Source organism: Melopsittacus undulatus, chromosome 1 (assembly GCF_012275295.1).
Source record: "Melopsittacus undulatus isolate bMelUnd1 chromosome 1, bMelUnd1.mat.Z, whole genome shotgun sequence".
NCBI classification, from domain to species: Eukaryota; Metazoa; Chordata; class Aves; order Psittaciformes; family Psittaculidae; genus Melopsittacus; species Melopsittacus undulatus.
The window spans coordinates 152114952-152131103 of record NC_047527.1 but is presented as its reverse complement, the minus strand read 5'-3'; the positions used below and the strand labels follow the sequence as shown (position 1 = coordinate 152131103).

Here is a 16152-nt window from a genome sequence, read left to right as displayed (position 1 = left end):
AGCAGCATATCCCAGAGGAACAGTCTGAGCTACATCCAAACACTGAGCAGAGAAGGTTCACCAGAGAGTATGTCAGTGGGTTCTTATTTTTACCCTCTTGAAAAGTCAGTTTCTTCTTGGACAATGTAGTGTGGTTCAGGTAGGCAAGAGCTTTTCTCTTTCTGCTTGAGAAGATGTGCAAGTTGTACTTGTGATTCTCAAGAATACACTTGTCATCAGTGCAGACTCAGTATGGCTTTTTGTAGTTGGTGGGATCATGGGTTAGTATCATGAGTGCCATATGGTTTCCACACTTACCTTTAGGTGAGGTTTCTAGTGACAGTGAGAAGAGAGGGTTGTTGTTTGTCCCTCTCTATCCTCAGACTCTTTTGAGATCCCAGATCATTTGACCCTCCCAGTGCTGTAAGGTTGAGATGAACCACTGACAAACCTCTTATTTGCCACAATATTTATGCTATGGGTAGCTAGCCTCTCTGAAGCACGGCTAAAGTTCCTTTTTTTTTCCATAGCATCCGATGAGAAGAAAATCTTCATGCATCATAACAAGTGAGGAGATAGAAAATACCATAGATTTTTGACTTCCTCAATTCCTTCACCTCTTGTCACTGTGGTAGAGTAACTTGATCTCTGTGGCTTCTTGCTCAACAAAGGGTGTTAAATGCAGTGACATGTATAGTAAGTTGCCATATTTATAGTGTAGTTCACATTGAACTTTGGACTTGGTGATCATAAAAGTCTTTTCAAACCTAGTTGTTTCCATGATTCTTTGAAACATCTGGCACTCCTGGGTTGGCACTCGTCAGACTTGCAATGATACTGCTTTTGCCAACCTCTTACATCCTGATTTTATTTTTTTTCCTTCCCTTTATAATGCAAATTGAAGGACATTTCTCAAAGATTATCAGTCCTGAAGAACTACTCTAGAAGCCCTTGTATAGGTAACATGTTAGGGCAAAGCAGTGTATTTTAGGGGATCGTGATAGCTGCAGTTGTCAGGATGCCCCAGAATCAGCTGATATGTGGGACATACTATCAATGGCACGTGTCAATCTAAGTAAGAAAGATGTCTTTCTCTCTCTCAACTTTTCTCTCCCAAAGCTCCTTAGCAGTGCATGCTTTAGTGTCAAGGCCAGCATTTTAAAAGGATGACTGTGTTGTGTGTGCACATTGCGTTTGGCTGAAACAGAGTTTTCTTCAACATCTGGTGCAAATCTGAATTAAAAGTGTACATAGGGACAATATAAGCAAAAAACCACCCAACTCTTCAAAATAAACGTGTTTTTCCTGTGAAGGCAGTAGGCTTCCTGGAGATCATACCTTTTCCTTGTGTGGTTACTGAGGTTCTAATCATGCTGGAGTTAGAGCTTGCACCAGACAAACTATATTGGAGAGCTTTGAGGGAAAGCAGCAGTGAGGGATACTGCAAAAGTAAGAGACATTGACTTTTCTACATCCTTGGTCCAAAAGCTTTGTGTCTTGTTTTTCTAGTCTTCATAGGAATCACTGCTATACATGTAGCCAATTCTTCTTATTCCACTCAGACCATTTCACATAAGTATGATTGGGTTTGAATATGTTCCTGGATTTCCCACCTTTCCCATCCCTCCCAGTGTTTTGGGGTTTGTGTCCTGTATCTTATACTGCATATGAAGTGAATTAGCCAAGGAAGCTTATGAAGTAGGATACATTAAGGTAGTACTGTAATTCTGTTGCCGCTTTGTAGTGAAACACTGCAGTAATAAGAAGGTGAACTTATTTATTGGATTTATTACTCAATGCTTGATATAAGTCATGGGTATGTATGAATACTGCTGTGATATTTGGGTTTATAATTGTAACTTCAGAAAAAAAAAACAAGCAACAATTAATATTGAAATCTAACAGGGGCAGATCTTTTAACAACTGAAATCCAGAGAGATTTCAGTGACATACTGATTTTGAAGGTAAAGTACTAATGTATTCTTCAGCTACATTGGACTATTTCTGCATTCACTAAATTGTTCCTATAGATAGAGTCATAGAATAGTTAGAGTTGGAAAGGACCTTAAGATCATCCAGTTCCAACCCCCCTGCCATGGGCAGGGACACTTCACACTAAACCATGGCACCCAATGTGTTCTGTCCAACCTGGCCTTGGACACCACCAGGGATGGAGCATTCACAGCTTCCCTGGGCAACCCATTCCAGTGCCTCGCCACCCTCACAGTAAAGAATTTCTTCCTTAGATCTGTAAGCATTTTTCTTCTGTATGGCCACATAAATTGAAATCACCAGTGTCCTGTTGTATTTTATTATGCAGCCATTCCTGCCTTCTTTGAATGTATCCTGAAGAATTTATTCTTGACTGACACCTACATTCACATGTAAAAATGCCTTTCTGTTAACAAATACATGTGTCATACCTTTACCTAGAGCTAGGAGGCTGTCTGCGGAGAATAATTAGCAATAAGGCACTATTGAATTTTACTTACAATTATTTCGATCAATAATAAAACAACATCAAGAAGATTCTCTGTATTCAGTCTCTGGAGTCAAGAAATGACACATTACCTTGTCCTGCCTGTCAGAGGTGCCAAACGGGGACTGTGTCTCTGTATTTTTGCTCACTTTGGAGTCCAGCATGCCTCGGGTAAATATCACAGATTTTGCCTGTAGGAAAGCTGTCTTTTTATCATTTTGCTAGGCTCAGAGAAGAAATGATGCTGTAAGGTGTCACAGTGACACTCTGACAAGCTCAGCAGCAGGAAGAATATTTTCATTAGACTGAAAGTTTTAAATTTGGCTTTTAAATAATATTTGATTTTGAGATGGCTTTTTCTATTGAAGGAGGTGTAACAGAACATAAGCCACTTGAATGGAAATGAATTTGGGCAAACTCAACATAATCTTTTGGGGGCTTGTTTAGATTTTGTTTGTCTTGAATAATTGGTGCTGAATAATTTCTGTCAGAGACCCAGGGTATTGCAGATACATTCATGTATTCATTCTCCAACTTGAGAGTCATGGAGTACATCCTGAAAGGATGAATGTTAGCCAACCACTGTATTGGCATGTAAGACCTGAAGGCAATGGATATTCTATGATGAGCCATAGATGATCATAGAATATTTCAAATAGGAAGGACTGATGAGGATTGTGATACAAGGGTTGAAGCTGCTGGGAGACAAGGTGCTGGTTGAAGCTCTGCAGAGAGCAAGCACAGAGATGACAATTCCAGGAACGGTTCTGCCACTGCCTTGCTCTCACTGTGATCATTTCCTGTTCCAAGATTACTGCTTATCTTTTGTCATCATTGGTTCCCAATTCCTGTTCCACCACCTTTTGACCTATTTCCGTCTGTTCTCTCCAGATACTGGATTTACTAAAGTGATTTAGGATACTTTGTGTTCTATCCCACATTAAACTCTCTCCTGCTTTTCTGCTGAAGTGTTGGTTTCACTCCTACAGCAGAGCACTCTGTGACATACAAGCTGTTGGGAATTTAAAGCTTCCTCCTTTGGCTGCTGTCTACAAAGCTGCAGTTTGATCCTAGACAGATATGTCTTTCCTACTAGATTTGCCTGGGGCTCGTCTGGTGGCCTGTGACAGTGGTCACCCTTGTTTGATGAGGTCTGTAGCAGGGGGCTGAGGCACTGGGAAATCTGTATACACCATGTCAGCATTCCAGTTAGCTCCATGTGGCTTTGACACTAGGTCCCAGCAGTTCACTGGTAATGACCCTCGAGAATAAGTTTAGTGGATGCAAATACCTCTTGAACATTCTTATTCTGAGAACTAAGACTAGAGGTGGAGAGCTGGATTGTATCCTTGGGGAAACAGAGCATGCTGTAGTAACAAGCTGAGATGGACTGTGTTTTAAAAGGTGTGGGGTGTGGAGAGAAAGAAAAGGATGCAATCAATATGGTTACTGGACCAGAAAGGACAAGGAAGAACATCAGAGTAGATGAATAGTGTCAATAAAATGGCTGTTTAAAAGTAATAAGCTTTTAATTCATTGTCTTTTATACTTTCTTGTTTATTTTTTTAAGAGTGCTTTGAGTAATATTTCCAAGGGCACTGGTGAACTGGGTAGTTTCTGAGGTCCTTACAAGGGAAGCTTTTTCCTGATGATAGTATTCTGTGGATTTAATTGGCTGCAGTTGCTCTTTAATGAGATCTGGCTACTGAATGCACTCCAAGTAAGCAGCAACATCTAAATGTAGCTGGTCTGAAGAGAACAAAGAAGTGGTAATATTGCCTACTTTTCAAGAAGAAAGTTGCCTTTAGAGTTTTTCCATAAAACCAATTCAGATTTTCACATGTATCAAATAGAAATAATCTGTTTTCCTATCCTAACAAGGAAAATGAAGTTTTTAATGTCTAAAGAGTCTTTATCTGGAGAGAACAAAAGCAGTTACAGTATTTTGAAGGTTGTATTTCCATGAGTATCAAAAGGAAAAGCTGTGTTGACTTGGAGATTAATCCACCCTGGAGGCCATTTGGTGGTGTTTGCTATGAAATAGCTAAGTTAGTATGCACTGAACAGATTTGTGCTTGATTCACTTGGGTACCATCACTTTCTATTAGAATTGTTTTAGTCACTGATACTTGTAAATCAACTGTTTGGAGACTAGTTTGCATGTTTACTATACTAAACACTATATCTGGACCTAAAGTAGTACCTAGATCTAAAGATGGACTTCCAATAGTGAAGTACTACATATCAGGTGATGGTCCATGAACAGAGAGAGAAAACAAAGATTTACGCTTTTATGGGTGACTCGGATTTGTGTGGTGTGTGCCAGCTCTGTGTTTTCTGCTGCCTGTGCTCATTCCTAGTACAGCATTATCTGATGCTGCCTGCATTCTGTGCTTGATGAAAACTCAAGCATGGGCAAACCTGCTTCATCATTATTGTTGTCCAGAAGGAAAGAGTGATGTGATTCTGTATGAGTTGATGTTGTTGTACTGAGTATTTCAGTTTCAGCTGCATGGAGTGCATAGTAATATATCTAGAAGAATTCCAGGTCTCTCAAAACAAGTAGCCTTTTCCCCTAATAACTGTCTTATGAATTGTCTATATTCCTAAACTGTTGGAAAGTCTCCACCTGTTTTAATTCTCCCTGACTTTCTTGAGATCATAATCCCATAGAGTAACTATTCTTTTCCACTCTTGTAGGCTTTATGCAGAATTACTCGTCACTCACCTAATGCTTTCCAGAGTGTCATTGAAAAAGTGGGATTACCAGCTGTACTAAATTCCTTGGCAAATGGAATATCCAGAATTCAGCAGTACATGCTCACCATGTTTTTGGCGATGTTGTCATGTGGGATTCATCTACAGAGGCTGATTCAAGAAAAGGTTTGGTTTCAGATTAGTATTATTCACTGGCATGGGATTTCACTAATGGAAAGTTAAAATTGACTCTGGTAGTGGTATTGTGCTTTTGAAATGCTTAACTTGGTGACATTTATGTGTCTGAATAACAGGAAATGAGGAATGTATTTATTTATTATGTATTTTTTGCTGAAAATCTAAATAATGAAGCATATAGTTTTTCTTTCTCACAGATCTTCAAGAGATGGTACTAATGGATATATAAATTGCTATTGCAGCTGGAATTCAGTCAAATCAGAAGACTCTAGCCTGACCATAACTGATAACAGTCCTAAGGAAAAACAATAAGAGAAGCATGGGAACAGCTATTTGACATAGCTCTCCCAGACATTTAAAAGAGAAAATAATGAATGTCCTGGCTGAATCTAAAACCATCCTTTATGCTCTCCTTAAAGGACCTAAGGCCAATTTGTAGATGAAATATCTTGCTGAAATTAGCATTTTAATAACTTAGGGTTTTCTTTGTAGTGTCACTGAATAAAATTACTGGTTTTGATTTATGTCTAGTATAATTTTTGGAATAGACTATTAAAAGCTTTTTATTTTGATCACCAAATTATTCCATGTTTAGAAAAATAGTGTTGGTTTGGGGTTTTTTTTATAGTAAGTTTGCAAAATTCAAAAAGAAAAGTAATCCCCCAGTGCTTGGGAAGGGTAAAAATCAGAAAGGAAATAGGAACTCTAGCTTGTGTTTTCATGAGATACTCTACTGTAACATATGCTGTAACCTGACAATCACAGAATCATAGAACCAACCAGCTTGCAAAAGACCTTCAAGGTCTTCCAGTCCAGCCATTCTCCAGCACTGCCAAGGCCACCACTAACCCATGGCACTGAGGCCTAGTCTCCAGCTGTGTGAACACTTGCAGGGACGGTGCCTGCAGCCCTGCCCTGGGCAGCCTGTTCCAATGCCTGAGCACCCTCTGGGCAAGGAATTGTTCCTCAGCTCCATCTAAACCTGCCCTGGGGCAGCTTGAGCCGATTTCCTCTTGTCCTATTCCTTGGGAGCAGAGACCAACCCCAGCTTACTCCATCCTCCTGTCAGGCACTTGTAGGGAGCGATAAGGTGCCCCTTTCCCCCCCCTTTATGAGCCTTCTCCTCTCCAGACTAAACTTTTACTGAAGCTGCCCTCAGTCTCCTCATCCAAGATCATCAATGAAGATATTAAACAGGCCCTACACCACCTGTAACCGGTCGCCAACTAGATCTTATCTGTAACAAGCTTTTAGGATTCAGTTGAGATAGTTTTAGTTGAGAGAGAGATCTATTTTGCTTAAATTATAGTTTAAGATTTTGGAAGCAGAAAACAGATTTCTAGTTTTCTTGAATAGGATCCAAAAGTATAATCCTGCTTCTGAATAAAACTGCCAGGTCCTATTACATTGCATGGAATAATTTTTTCTTGCTGAAACTTGAATTTAATAATCCATGCACCTTTCAATATTCCATGAGCATGTCACACAAGTCTACCTTAATGAGAGAAGGGAAAAGCAAAACCAAGAGGCTAGTGTTGGCCTACATATCATTTTGCCTCCTATAGCATTTTTGTATGCTATAAGAGGCAGAAGGACCTCAGCATTATGCTGGAGGTAGTGACAAGGTTGTGATTAGCTTTTTTGTACGGCTTCAAACCAGTATATCAAAAGATGCTTAAGGATATAAATTCAAGATGGAGATCATTTAACTTTCTATATGTTATCTTGAAACTCCCTTAGCTTACAAGACTTCAGGCTACCCTTGTTTTCTACTCCATTCATGAACAGTGGTGAAACCAGATACAAAGTGAAAGCCAAAAGCAAAAGAGCAATGCAGTTCTGTAGGGGCTGGTTTTTGTCCCTCTCTGATACCAAGCCTTTCTGTTTTAGTTTCTTGTCTTGAAAACAAATAAAGCTGAAATGATGTTTTTAAAATAAAGTGTGGAAAAAAACCTCAACAATCCGAAATCTTTGCCACATTACAGCAGTAGATAAAGAAAACTCCAAACCACTGCTAAATACTTTTGTTTGGCTGCCAAGAATTCACTTTGAGTGAGTGAAAACTACTCATTCAACTTTTCAAATGCAGTTAGGTTCTATCAGAGGTCAGATAACAGGCTGGGGTGAGCTTTTATTTCTTTGGGTTTTTTTCAATGAGTGACATGAAAATTAAATTACTGATATAAAACACATGGAAATGAGCAAATTTTACATGTATGCAGTGTTAAAATACAGCATAAGTAACCTTTTACCATAAAATAATGTTAGCGTCCTTGTGTTTATTTCCACCAAGGATTTTGTGACTACAATTACTCGTTTACTTGAAAGCCCTTCAACTTTTATTCGAGCAAAAGCCTTTCTGGTCCTGCTACAAGTTCTCATTAATAACAGGGAGACATTGCTACTCACTTGTCAAGCAAGGTAAGGTAGTAACAGAAGATGATTAGAGATGTAATATGTATTTTTGTACTCATACCTGAAATACTTTAAAAGGGGTGATATTTTTGAGCCAGTGTTTTAGCAGTGAACTCTTCTGTGTAATATGAAGCCTTTTATTCATGAGGCTATCAAGAAAAGAGTGTTCTCTGTTGTTTGGGGGCATCAGGTGATGATTATTCACAAAGGGAAGCCACTATCTTACTGGGAGAGTCTTTTAAAGTAACTTGTGGTCTTAGTAAGCATTAGAAGGAGCAGATTTTGCTTTGGGTAAGGCAAAAAGAGAGAATTCATGAGGTTACATAAACTTTTTATCTTTCTCAGAATAAATGAACTTTGTATGCTTCTCAAATGTGATTAACTAAAACATGCTTTGAAAAAATGACCCCCTCTCAGCAATAGAACCATTCATGTTGAACTCTATCCAGCCTATTTTAAGTAAAACATAAACAGATCTAAACATATTTCCATATAGAGTTGGATGATTACTAAATGATGGAAGTGTTTTCTGGAAGAAAAAACCCCAAATGTAAAAACTCTGATGTTTTGTCAAGTTTTTGTTCAAAGTTAAAGAGTTTCTGAGTAAAAACTACTTGGTTGTCTGGAAAGGCTAGAGGGATTTAGACCACTTAAATTTAAAACATCCAACTTTTTTATATTAAAGACATTTAAAACTCTTTTAAGGAAGATGCTGTTTGAAGTGTGATGTCAGATTTTGAAGTAGTTCTCTTCTACCAGACAAACCAAAATTCCTTGTAATTTAAGGCAGTTTGCAAAGACTGCAAGAAAAAGATGCCTCCATAATCTCTGGGAGGTGCAACTGAATGTGTTGTGTCAGGGCTATTGCAGAAGTGAAAGGGAGTCTTCTGATTTATCTCTATCTTTACAGCATTGTTCTGGAAGAACAAGGTGAGTTGTGGTATTCCATAACAGTCATGCATTGTTTAGAGACCTAATCCTGCAAAAATACATTCTTGGGTAGTTTTTATTTCATGAAGTAAACTGGCTTCTTGATGGAAATACAGCTTTCCTAGGATAACATTGTGTGAGTCCCTCAGTTTTGTTATGTACACTTGAGTCAGTTTAAATAAGTTGTTTTCATACCTCTATGAAACAGCATTCATTATAAGAAGGATATTTAAAAAGATGATAATACTGAAGTACATTCTTAAAATCCAGAGCATGGATTTCACTCTCCAGCAGCTGATTCTTTGCACAGGCCCTCCAGGGAGTTCAAATGTGAAACAAAGATGACAATATTATTCCCCTAAAGGGAAGTGTGGCCCTTCTGTCTATTCAAATGAGTGTTTTAAAATATTGCCTGGAGCATTCTGTTACAGGTGTATTATTAAAGCAAGCTCTTGTAAGTTAGCCAATGGCTAATAAATCAGTTACCGTAGTTCTGCGGGATGGCACAGCTACCCAGCACTTAGCAGTTAGAATATAAGCACTGAATTTGCCTTTAGAAATGCCAGATTTCTAAATAAAGGATATAAAGTTAGTGTGGACTTCTGTCTCTTTCAATGTGGCCATTTCAACTAGTGCTAACATTTTGATAGCCTGGAGTATTATTTATGTATGTATGAATGACTTTTCTTGACTGAAAGCTGTCTCTTGTTACTTTGACATAAATTACTTTAGCTTTTGGAATTCTTACATGTTGAGAATTAATGCCTTTAGTCTTTTGCTTATATTGCACATCTTGGCCTAGTCTCCAAGTCTGCAGAGAGACTTGCTCCTTACGTTAGCATCATATATTCATCTAAACTAATAGAAATGCACCTATCATAGCTTAAGAGTTTCTTTCCTCTTGTTCATCGACTCAATCATTTGTTGTTATATTTAAAATTAATTTACTTGAAAACAAGTCTAAAATTCCAACAAAATTACAGAGCCAGACCAAATGCATTGTCCTGATTGTAACCGCAGGTGCTGTAAATGTCTGGGTCAGTAGTATTTTGGAGATAAAGTGCCATGTTTTTTATAATGAGAGGTAATGTTTTGTACTTGCTTCAATATAGACTCGTGATGTATATTGAAAGAGACAGCAGAAAGACCACGCCAGGAAAAGAGCAGCAAAGCAGCAGTGAATACCTGTCAAAATGCCTGGATCTTCTCATCTATCACATTGTGCAGCAGCTGCCAGGAATTCTAGGTAAATTCACATGGTTAACTAAACAAATCTTGCCTTTGATTGCTCCCTCAAGAAACAAATACCTCTTACCATATACAGCTGGAAAGACTGTATTAATCTGATTCTGTGAAGTTTGCATGTTACCAGCTTCATGAACTTTTTAGTTATGGCATGATCAGATAATCTGTACTGGAATGCACGATTTTCTATATTAATCATAGAATCACAGAATGGTTTGGATTGGAAAGGCCCTTAAGATCACCCGGTTCCAGCCCTCTGCCATGGGCAGGGCACCTCACACTAAACCATGTCACCCAAGGCTCTGTCCAACCTGGCCTTGAACACCACCAGGGATGGAGCATTCACATCTTCCCTGGGCAACCCATTCCAGTGCCTTTGTTTGGAAAAAAATTATTAGGAGTGAACAAAAGAAGAAAAGAAAGATGGAAGGAAATAAGTTTAGGGAGGAAAGGTAAGAAGGAGGAGGGGAAATGGGAGAACGGGAGAGAGGGGAAGGAAAGAGAGGGTTGGAAAAAAGGGAAGTAAAGAGGTGGGAAAGAAGGGATGAAACTGAGTGGAGGGAAGGGTGGAGGGGGAGGAGGGATGGAGGCAAGGAAAGGAAGAGACAAGAAGGAATTAAACAGAAATTATGAGATCAGTGTGACCAATCTGAATCACCATTAAAATTCTAATTAAAACTTTTGGTTGGTGAGGTGTCCAATAGAATAGAGTAAGAAGGCTAAACAGGAGACAAGGAAGGAATTGCTGGGAGTATTCAAGAAAAGAAATGGAGCAAAACCACCTCTGATTGTATGTGCTTTGTCATTGAATGATAAAACATTTTCTTCATGAAATTATTTTCCAATGAGATGATACCTGTTTTATTTTTCGTCTTCTCTACATCGTCACTAGAATATTGAAAAGGAAGTGGTAGCACTGCAAAGGTCAGGAGACCTAAATGTCATGCTGCTATTTTAAAAGCAACTTTACTTGCTATATCAATGCAAATTTTTGCCTTGCTGCAAACACCTGATCCCTTTTTTCTACCCAAGTAGAAGGTTTGCATATTGGTTATATTTCGTGACTTGAAAGTCTCACACTATAAACTTTTGAGGCACAAATTCACCTCCTGCTCTCTGTATGTACTATATGCAGCTAATAGAGTAGGCCCTGATATATCCTCAGAATCTGGAAGTACTGACCATCAAGTATTCATTATTATACTATCATTATAATACCTAATACATCAATTGCTTTAGTTTATATTCTGCTGCGATTTTTACTCCTGATGCACAGTTTCAATGCACTGTTGACAGCTGCTATACCAAGCATAATCTTTACACTTTATTTTCCTTTTCAAGCTAGATTTGTGTGTTTATTGCTTTTATTAAGATTAAGTTATCTGTCCATGTTTGTGCACATTTGTCAGAAGGCATTTTATTGTTCTGAGTATGATAAAGGAACATGTTCTGCTTGAGGGCGTAAAAGCTCTAGGCTCCTAAGAAAAAAAACAGATCTGCAAACTGAAGCAGTTAAAGCAGTTTAACTGTTGGTTTAGAATTAATCCTAGCTGGCTTTTTTGATATGCAATTATATAAGCTCCTTACTGCTCCCATCTTCTTCCACCAGATGTAGCTATAACCCAAATAGATTCACAAATTGTAGAAAGGAGCCCTAAAGATACATTGAAACACATGAAATAAATTGTTAATCTTGTGGATAATTTTTAAAGTGTTCACTTGTAGGTAAGAAAGTAATTGTATTTCTGCTTTTATATTATTTAATCTCTTCTAGGAAGCAGGTATAATTTGCTTAAATCATACTGAAAATTAAAGTAACCCTATCTATCAACTGCAAAATTGGCAAATGTGATGATTATATAGGACTTGAAGGGAGACTGTTCAGCAAATTCTTTGTTGCTAGTCACAGAGAGGTCTTACTGAATTACAGTCTTATGAGTAATTCAAACACAAATGTGTTGATGAAAAATCAATCTTTTGGTTTATGTATTTGGAAAGTTGTAGGCAATGCTTTCTTTTTTCTTGAGCAGTATATTATAAAGCAAATCAAATCTTCCAGGCTAGATATTTTTATAATCTATTTTAGTGCCAGGATCTGCCATTCCTGCTTGTGCTGAAAACTGAACTCCATGGGAGCAGAAAAAAGCATTGGTATTATTCAACATGAATAAAGTGTGGCATACTTGGAAAGGAAGGGCCTTTTCTGGCATAAAAATAATATAAAATACTGAATCATATTCTTTATTTGTATAATGTCTCTGTGACTTCCTTTTTACACTTTTGTGCAGCTCTCATTAGGGTAAAAATACAGTAAATGTCCTCAAGACAGGATTTGGCTTTTAATATTTTCAGGCTATAGGGACAGAATTTCCTTCTTTGCATATGAGCTGTGAGTTCTCTCCTGCTGCTTCTGTTCTTTATTCCATGCATAGTCTTGCTTTTCTGGGACAATGTATCACAAACTTAGCATAGTCTTGCTTTTTTGGGACAGTATTAACACAAACTCAGTGTAATGTTCCTTGATTTTTTTGTATGTTTCTTCTGAAGTTTGAAGTATAATTTTCACTAATGCAATTAAAATTTTGTTCTCTCATTATTTTGTTGGAGGTTTGCTATGGAGGCAAATAAGTTCTCTTATTGACCTGCTGCTATCTCTTTTATGAGAAGATGAGAATACAGGTTGCTTTAGGTCACTTGCATTATTGTTAATCCTGTGTATGAGAGTGCCCAAGGAAGTTGCGAATGCTTCAGCCCTGCCAGCGTTCAAGGCCAGGTTGGAGGGGGCTTGAAGCAACCTGGTCTAAAGTGAGGTGTCCCTGCCCATGGCAGGGGGTTGGAACTGGGTGATCTTAAGGTCCTTTCTAACCCAAGCCATTTTATGATTCTATGACAATGTATGTGTGCATGGCTGATGGAGGGATCTTTTGGGGGGGGGGGGGAGGATGCCTGTGTCTTTCTTCCACTAGTACTATGCTGCAGGAAAAAGCATACTGCTTGAGGGTAATGTCACCCCCTAATCATGATGAATTCAGCTATTGCTCCGCTGGAATGTCATGAGAAATTTGTTTTTTTTTTCACTGGAAATAGAATTGCATTCATAGAATTTCAAGAATATAACTCCATGCATATGTAGCTATCTAAAGCCAGTGTATGTTCACCCTGCCAAGAGGGATTTCCGTCTTTGCTTCTGCACCTGCTGATGCTTCTATCCTCACCTTTTGCCAGAGGTCACATTTGTATGCGTGCCTCTGTAGCCAGAGCAGGAAACTGGCCTGGCTGAGCACTGAGCTGGGAGAAAGTGCTGCATCAGCCTGATTTATCATGCAGTCACATGAACACTACCTTCAGCAGGAGGGAGGAGACCAGATTGAACAGAGGATACTGGAATAGAGCTGCTTTATATGTCATTTACTGTTGTTTAGTAAAGCAATTACATCACATCAGTCTCAAATGTTATTTTCTATAGGTGACATTCTCAGTGCCTTAACTAATGTCTCTGGACGGAAACACCCATCAACAGTTCAGGTCAAACAGCTGAAGATGTGCCTCCCAATGATGCCTGTAGTGCTGCATCTTGTGACATCCCAGGTAGATCTTTCTTCCAAAAATTGTTAAACACAGGACAAATTCTTGCAGTTTCCAAAAATCTAATTTGTGCTGGTCATGATCAGAATGGATAAAATAGAGCTTTTATTAATGTCTGGATATTTTGAGTATTCCAGCTATACCACAATGTTAAAGATGTAAGCCTTGTTTTAGCACATTACAAGACAGCTCCAATGATAGAAGCAAATACATATTTTGTCCTCTTTTTTTAACATGGCTGTGAAATAGAGATTTTACTTATTCTGGTCATAAGATATACATTTAATGCATTTTTTTCTCAACTTTTGCTAAATCCAAACAGATATTTCGTCCTCAGATAGTTACAGAAGAGTTTCTTTTCGACTATGGGACCTTACTTGTGAGTATAGCTAAGTTAAATCTTGTTTACAAAATACACATGCACATAACATTGGGGGAATTATTTTAATGTAACAAAATTACATTAAATCTTAACGTAATAAAGTTCCATTAGATTTATAAATTGGAGAGATAACTTGATTCTGAATATAAAATTTAAGCTTTGATTATATTAAAAACTGTGTATTAGAAAAGATTTTCTGTAGTGATCTATTGGGTCAAAGGGAAAATGCTCTGTCTGGTGTTCAAGTTGTAGAACTTTATGCTAGTTTATTATGAGTAGAAAAGGAAGATAAATTATAATCTAATCTATATTTTTAGAAATTCTTTCCTTTTGTCACTTTTTTCCTCTTCAGCACTTTTACACTGTATTTAATTGATGAAAAGCTGACTAGTGTAAGCTGCAGAGCTGTTTGTTTCATGCTGTCATCTACAACCTATTTATGACATCAGCAATAGAAAACTAACTGTGCCATGGGATAGCAGAAATACACTATTACTGTTGTAATGCAGTTTCCTCATAGGAAAACAGTTGTTTCTGCTAAATGAGAAAAATAAGTTCTAAAATTGTGTATCAGAGTTAAGCTAGTACTTTTAAGTATAAGGATTCCTAAATGCCAGCTGGGTATTTGCTTCCACAACAGCATGAAGAAATGCTTTGCCACAAGCAGCTGGATTAAAGTTTACTGTTCACATTCACTTTTCTTTCTTATTTGCCTCTTGATTCCAAGAAAATATGGGTTTAATTTGAGTCTACTAAAATGTTTGTATAAAAAGTTAGCATTAGGACAACTAAAAACATTTTTCAGCTGCCAATATTGAATTGCAAAGCTCTTCCTCTCCTTGAAGCATATGTAATTAGGCTGTAGATTTATGAATGGTTTCTGATCAACCTTCTAGAAAGTGAAATTCTTTGTCACCAATATAGCCAAAACAGACCAGCTCCCATGTAAGTTATATTTTGATGTTTGTTACTCCAGCTTGCTTGAACTACTGACTAAGGAAGTCAGACTATTTATACTACAACAGCTTTTGTTTCAGATCAGGGAGGAGAAGATTGCTTTAATGACTATTTTGTCCATCTTAAAATCATAGAGCCATAGAACCAACCAGGTTGGAAAAGCCCTTTAAGCCCATCCAGCCCAACCGTTCCCCAGCACTGCCAAGGCCACCACTAACCCATGGCACTGAGGCTTCATCTCCACAGTGTGTGAACACTTGCAGTGCCGGTGACTGCAGCCCTGCCCTGAGCCATCAGGTCCCCCCTGAGCCTTCTTTTCTCCATCTGAACCCCCCAGGTCCCTCAGTCGTTCCCCATCTCTCTTGTGCTCCAGGCCCTGCACCAGCTCCATTGCCCTTCTCTGGCCCTGCTCCAGCACCTCAATCCCTCTTGTAGTGAGGGGCTCAGAGCTGAACAAAGGATCCAAGGTGCAGCCTCATCAATGCCCAGCACAGGGGGATGGTCACTGCCCTGGCCCTGCTGCTGCATTGGTGCTGATACAGGCCAGGATGCTGGGGGCTTCTTGGCTGCCTGGGTACAAGCTGCTCATGTTCAGCTCCATCAATCAGCACCCCCAGGGCCTTTCCCATGAACAGTTTCCAGCCCAAGCTTGGAGCATTACATGGGGTGGTTGTGCTCAAGTGCTGGACTGAGTGTAGCACTTCGCCTTGTTGAACCTCATCCCATTGGCCACAGCCAGTTGATCCTGCCTTCTGTCTCCATCAAACAAGACAGTTCAGGAGCTTACATGTACTATTTCAAATTATGCATGAAAAAGGGAATATATCTGCTTGAAAAGTAATATATCTGAAAAATTAATATCAAATTTGAATCCATTTAATATAACTGTGTTATGATATGACTAATAGAATCAATTCTGGAAGACTAACTATCCATTCTGTCAGGCAATTCCAATTCTGGAATTCTGTGTTTAACCACATTCCCACTGATACCCAGAAAGGGACATTTGATCATTAGGTTGTCCTTTTTCAGAGTAGTGTGCTGCAATTGAGATCTCTCAGACTTTAGCAAGTCAGTCTTCCTTTCTTTCTTCCTTTTCTGATTTATTCAGAAATCTTACTCTTAGCAATAAGAGAATGATTAGGGGCAGAAAGATGTGCTTGGGATCTGGAAGGAAAAGAGAAATTTTCCTGTAGCTGTTGTTCATTGAGATTGGTGTTTTTCTTCCTTGCTGCTTTGAAGTTATTTCCATCATCTGTAATTTTCAGTAGTGTTGTGCAAAGAA

General features: G+C 38.5%; 1 protein-coding gene across 1 annotated transcript in view; it reads left to right on the top strand.

Annotated features, from left to right (window-relative positions):
• ULK4 (unc-51 like kinase 4) overlaps positions 1-16152 on the top strand; it is a 118241-nt gene that overhangs the window by 41506 nt on the left and 60583 nt on the right. The window contains exons 22-26 of the mRNA XM_034060710.1: positions 5159-5341; positions 7647-7774; positions 9811-9944; positions 13410-13531; positions 13851-13907. Of these exons, the coding sequence (XP_033916601.1) occupies positions 5159-5341; positions 7647-7774; positions 9811-9944; positions 13410-13531; positions 13851-13907 (624 nt within the window). The remainder of the gene's footprint in view (positions 1-5158; positions 5342-7646; positions 7775-9810; positions 9945-13409; positions 13532-13850; positions 13908-16152) is intronic.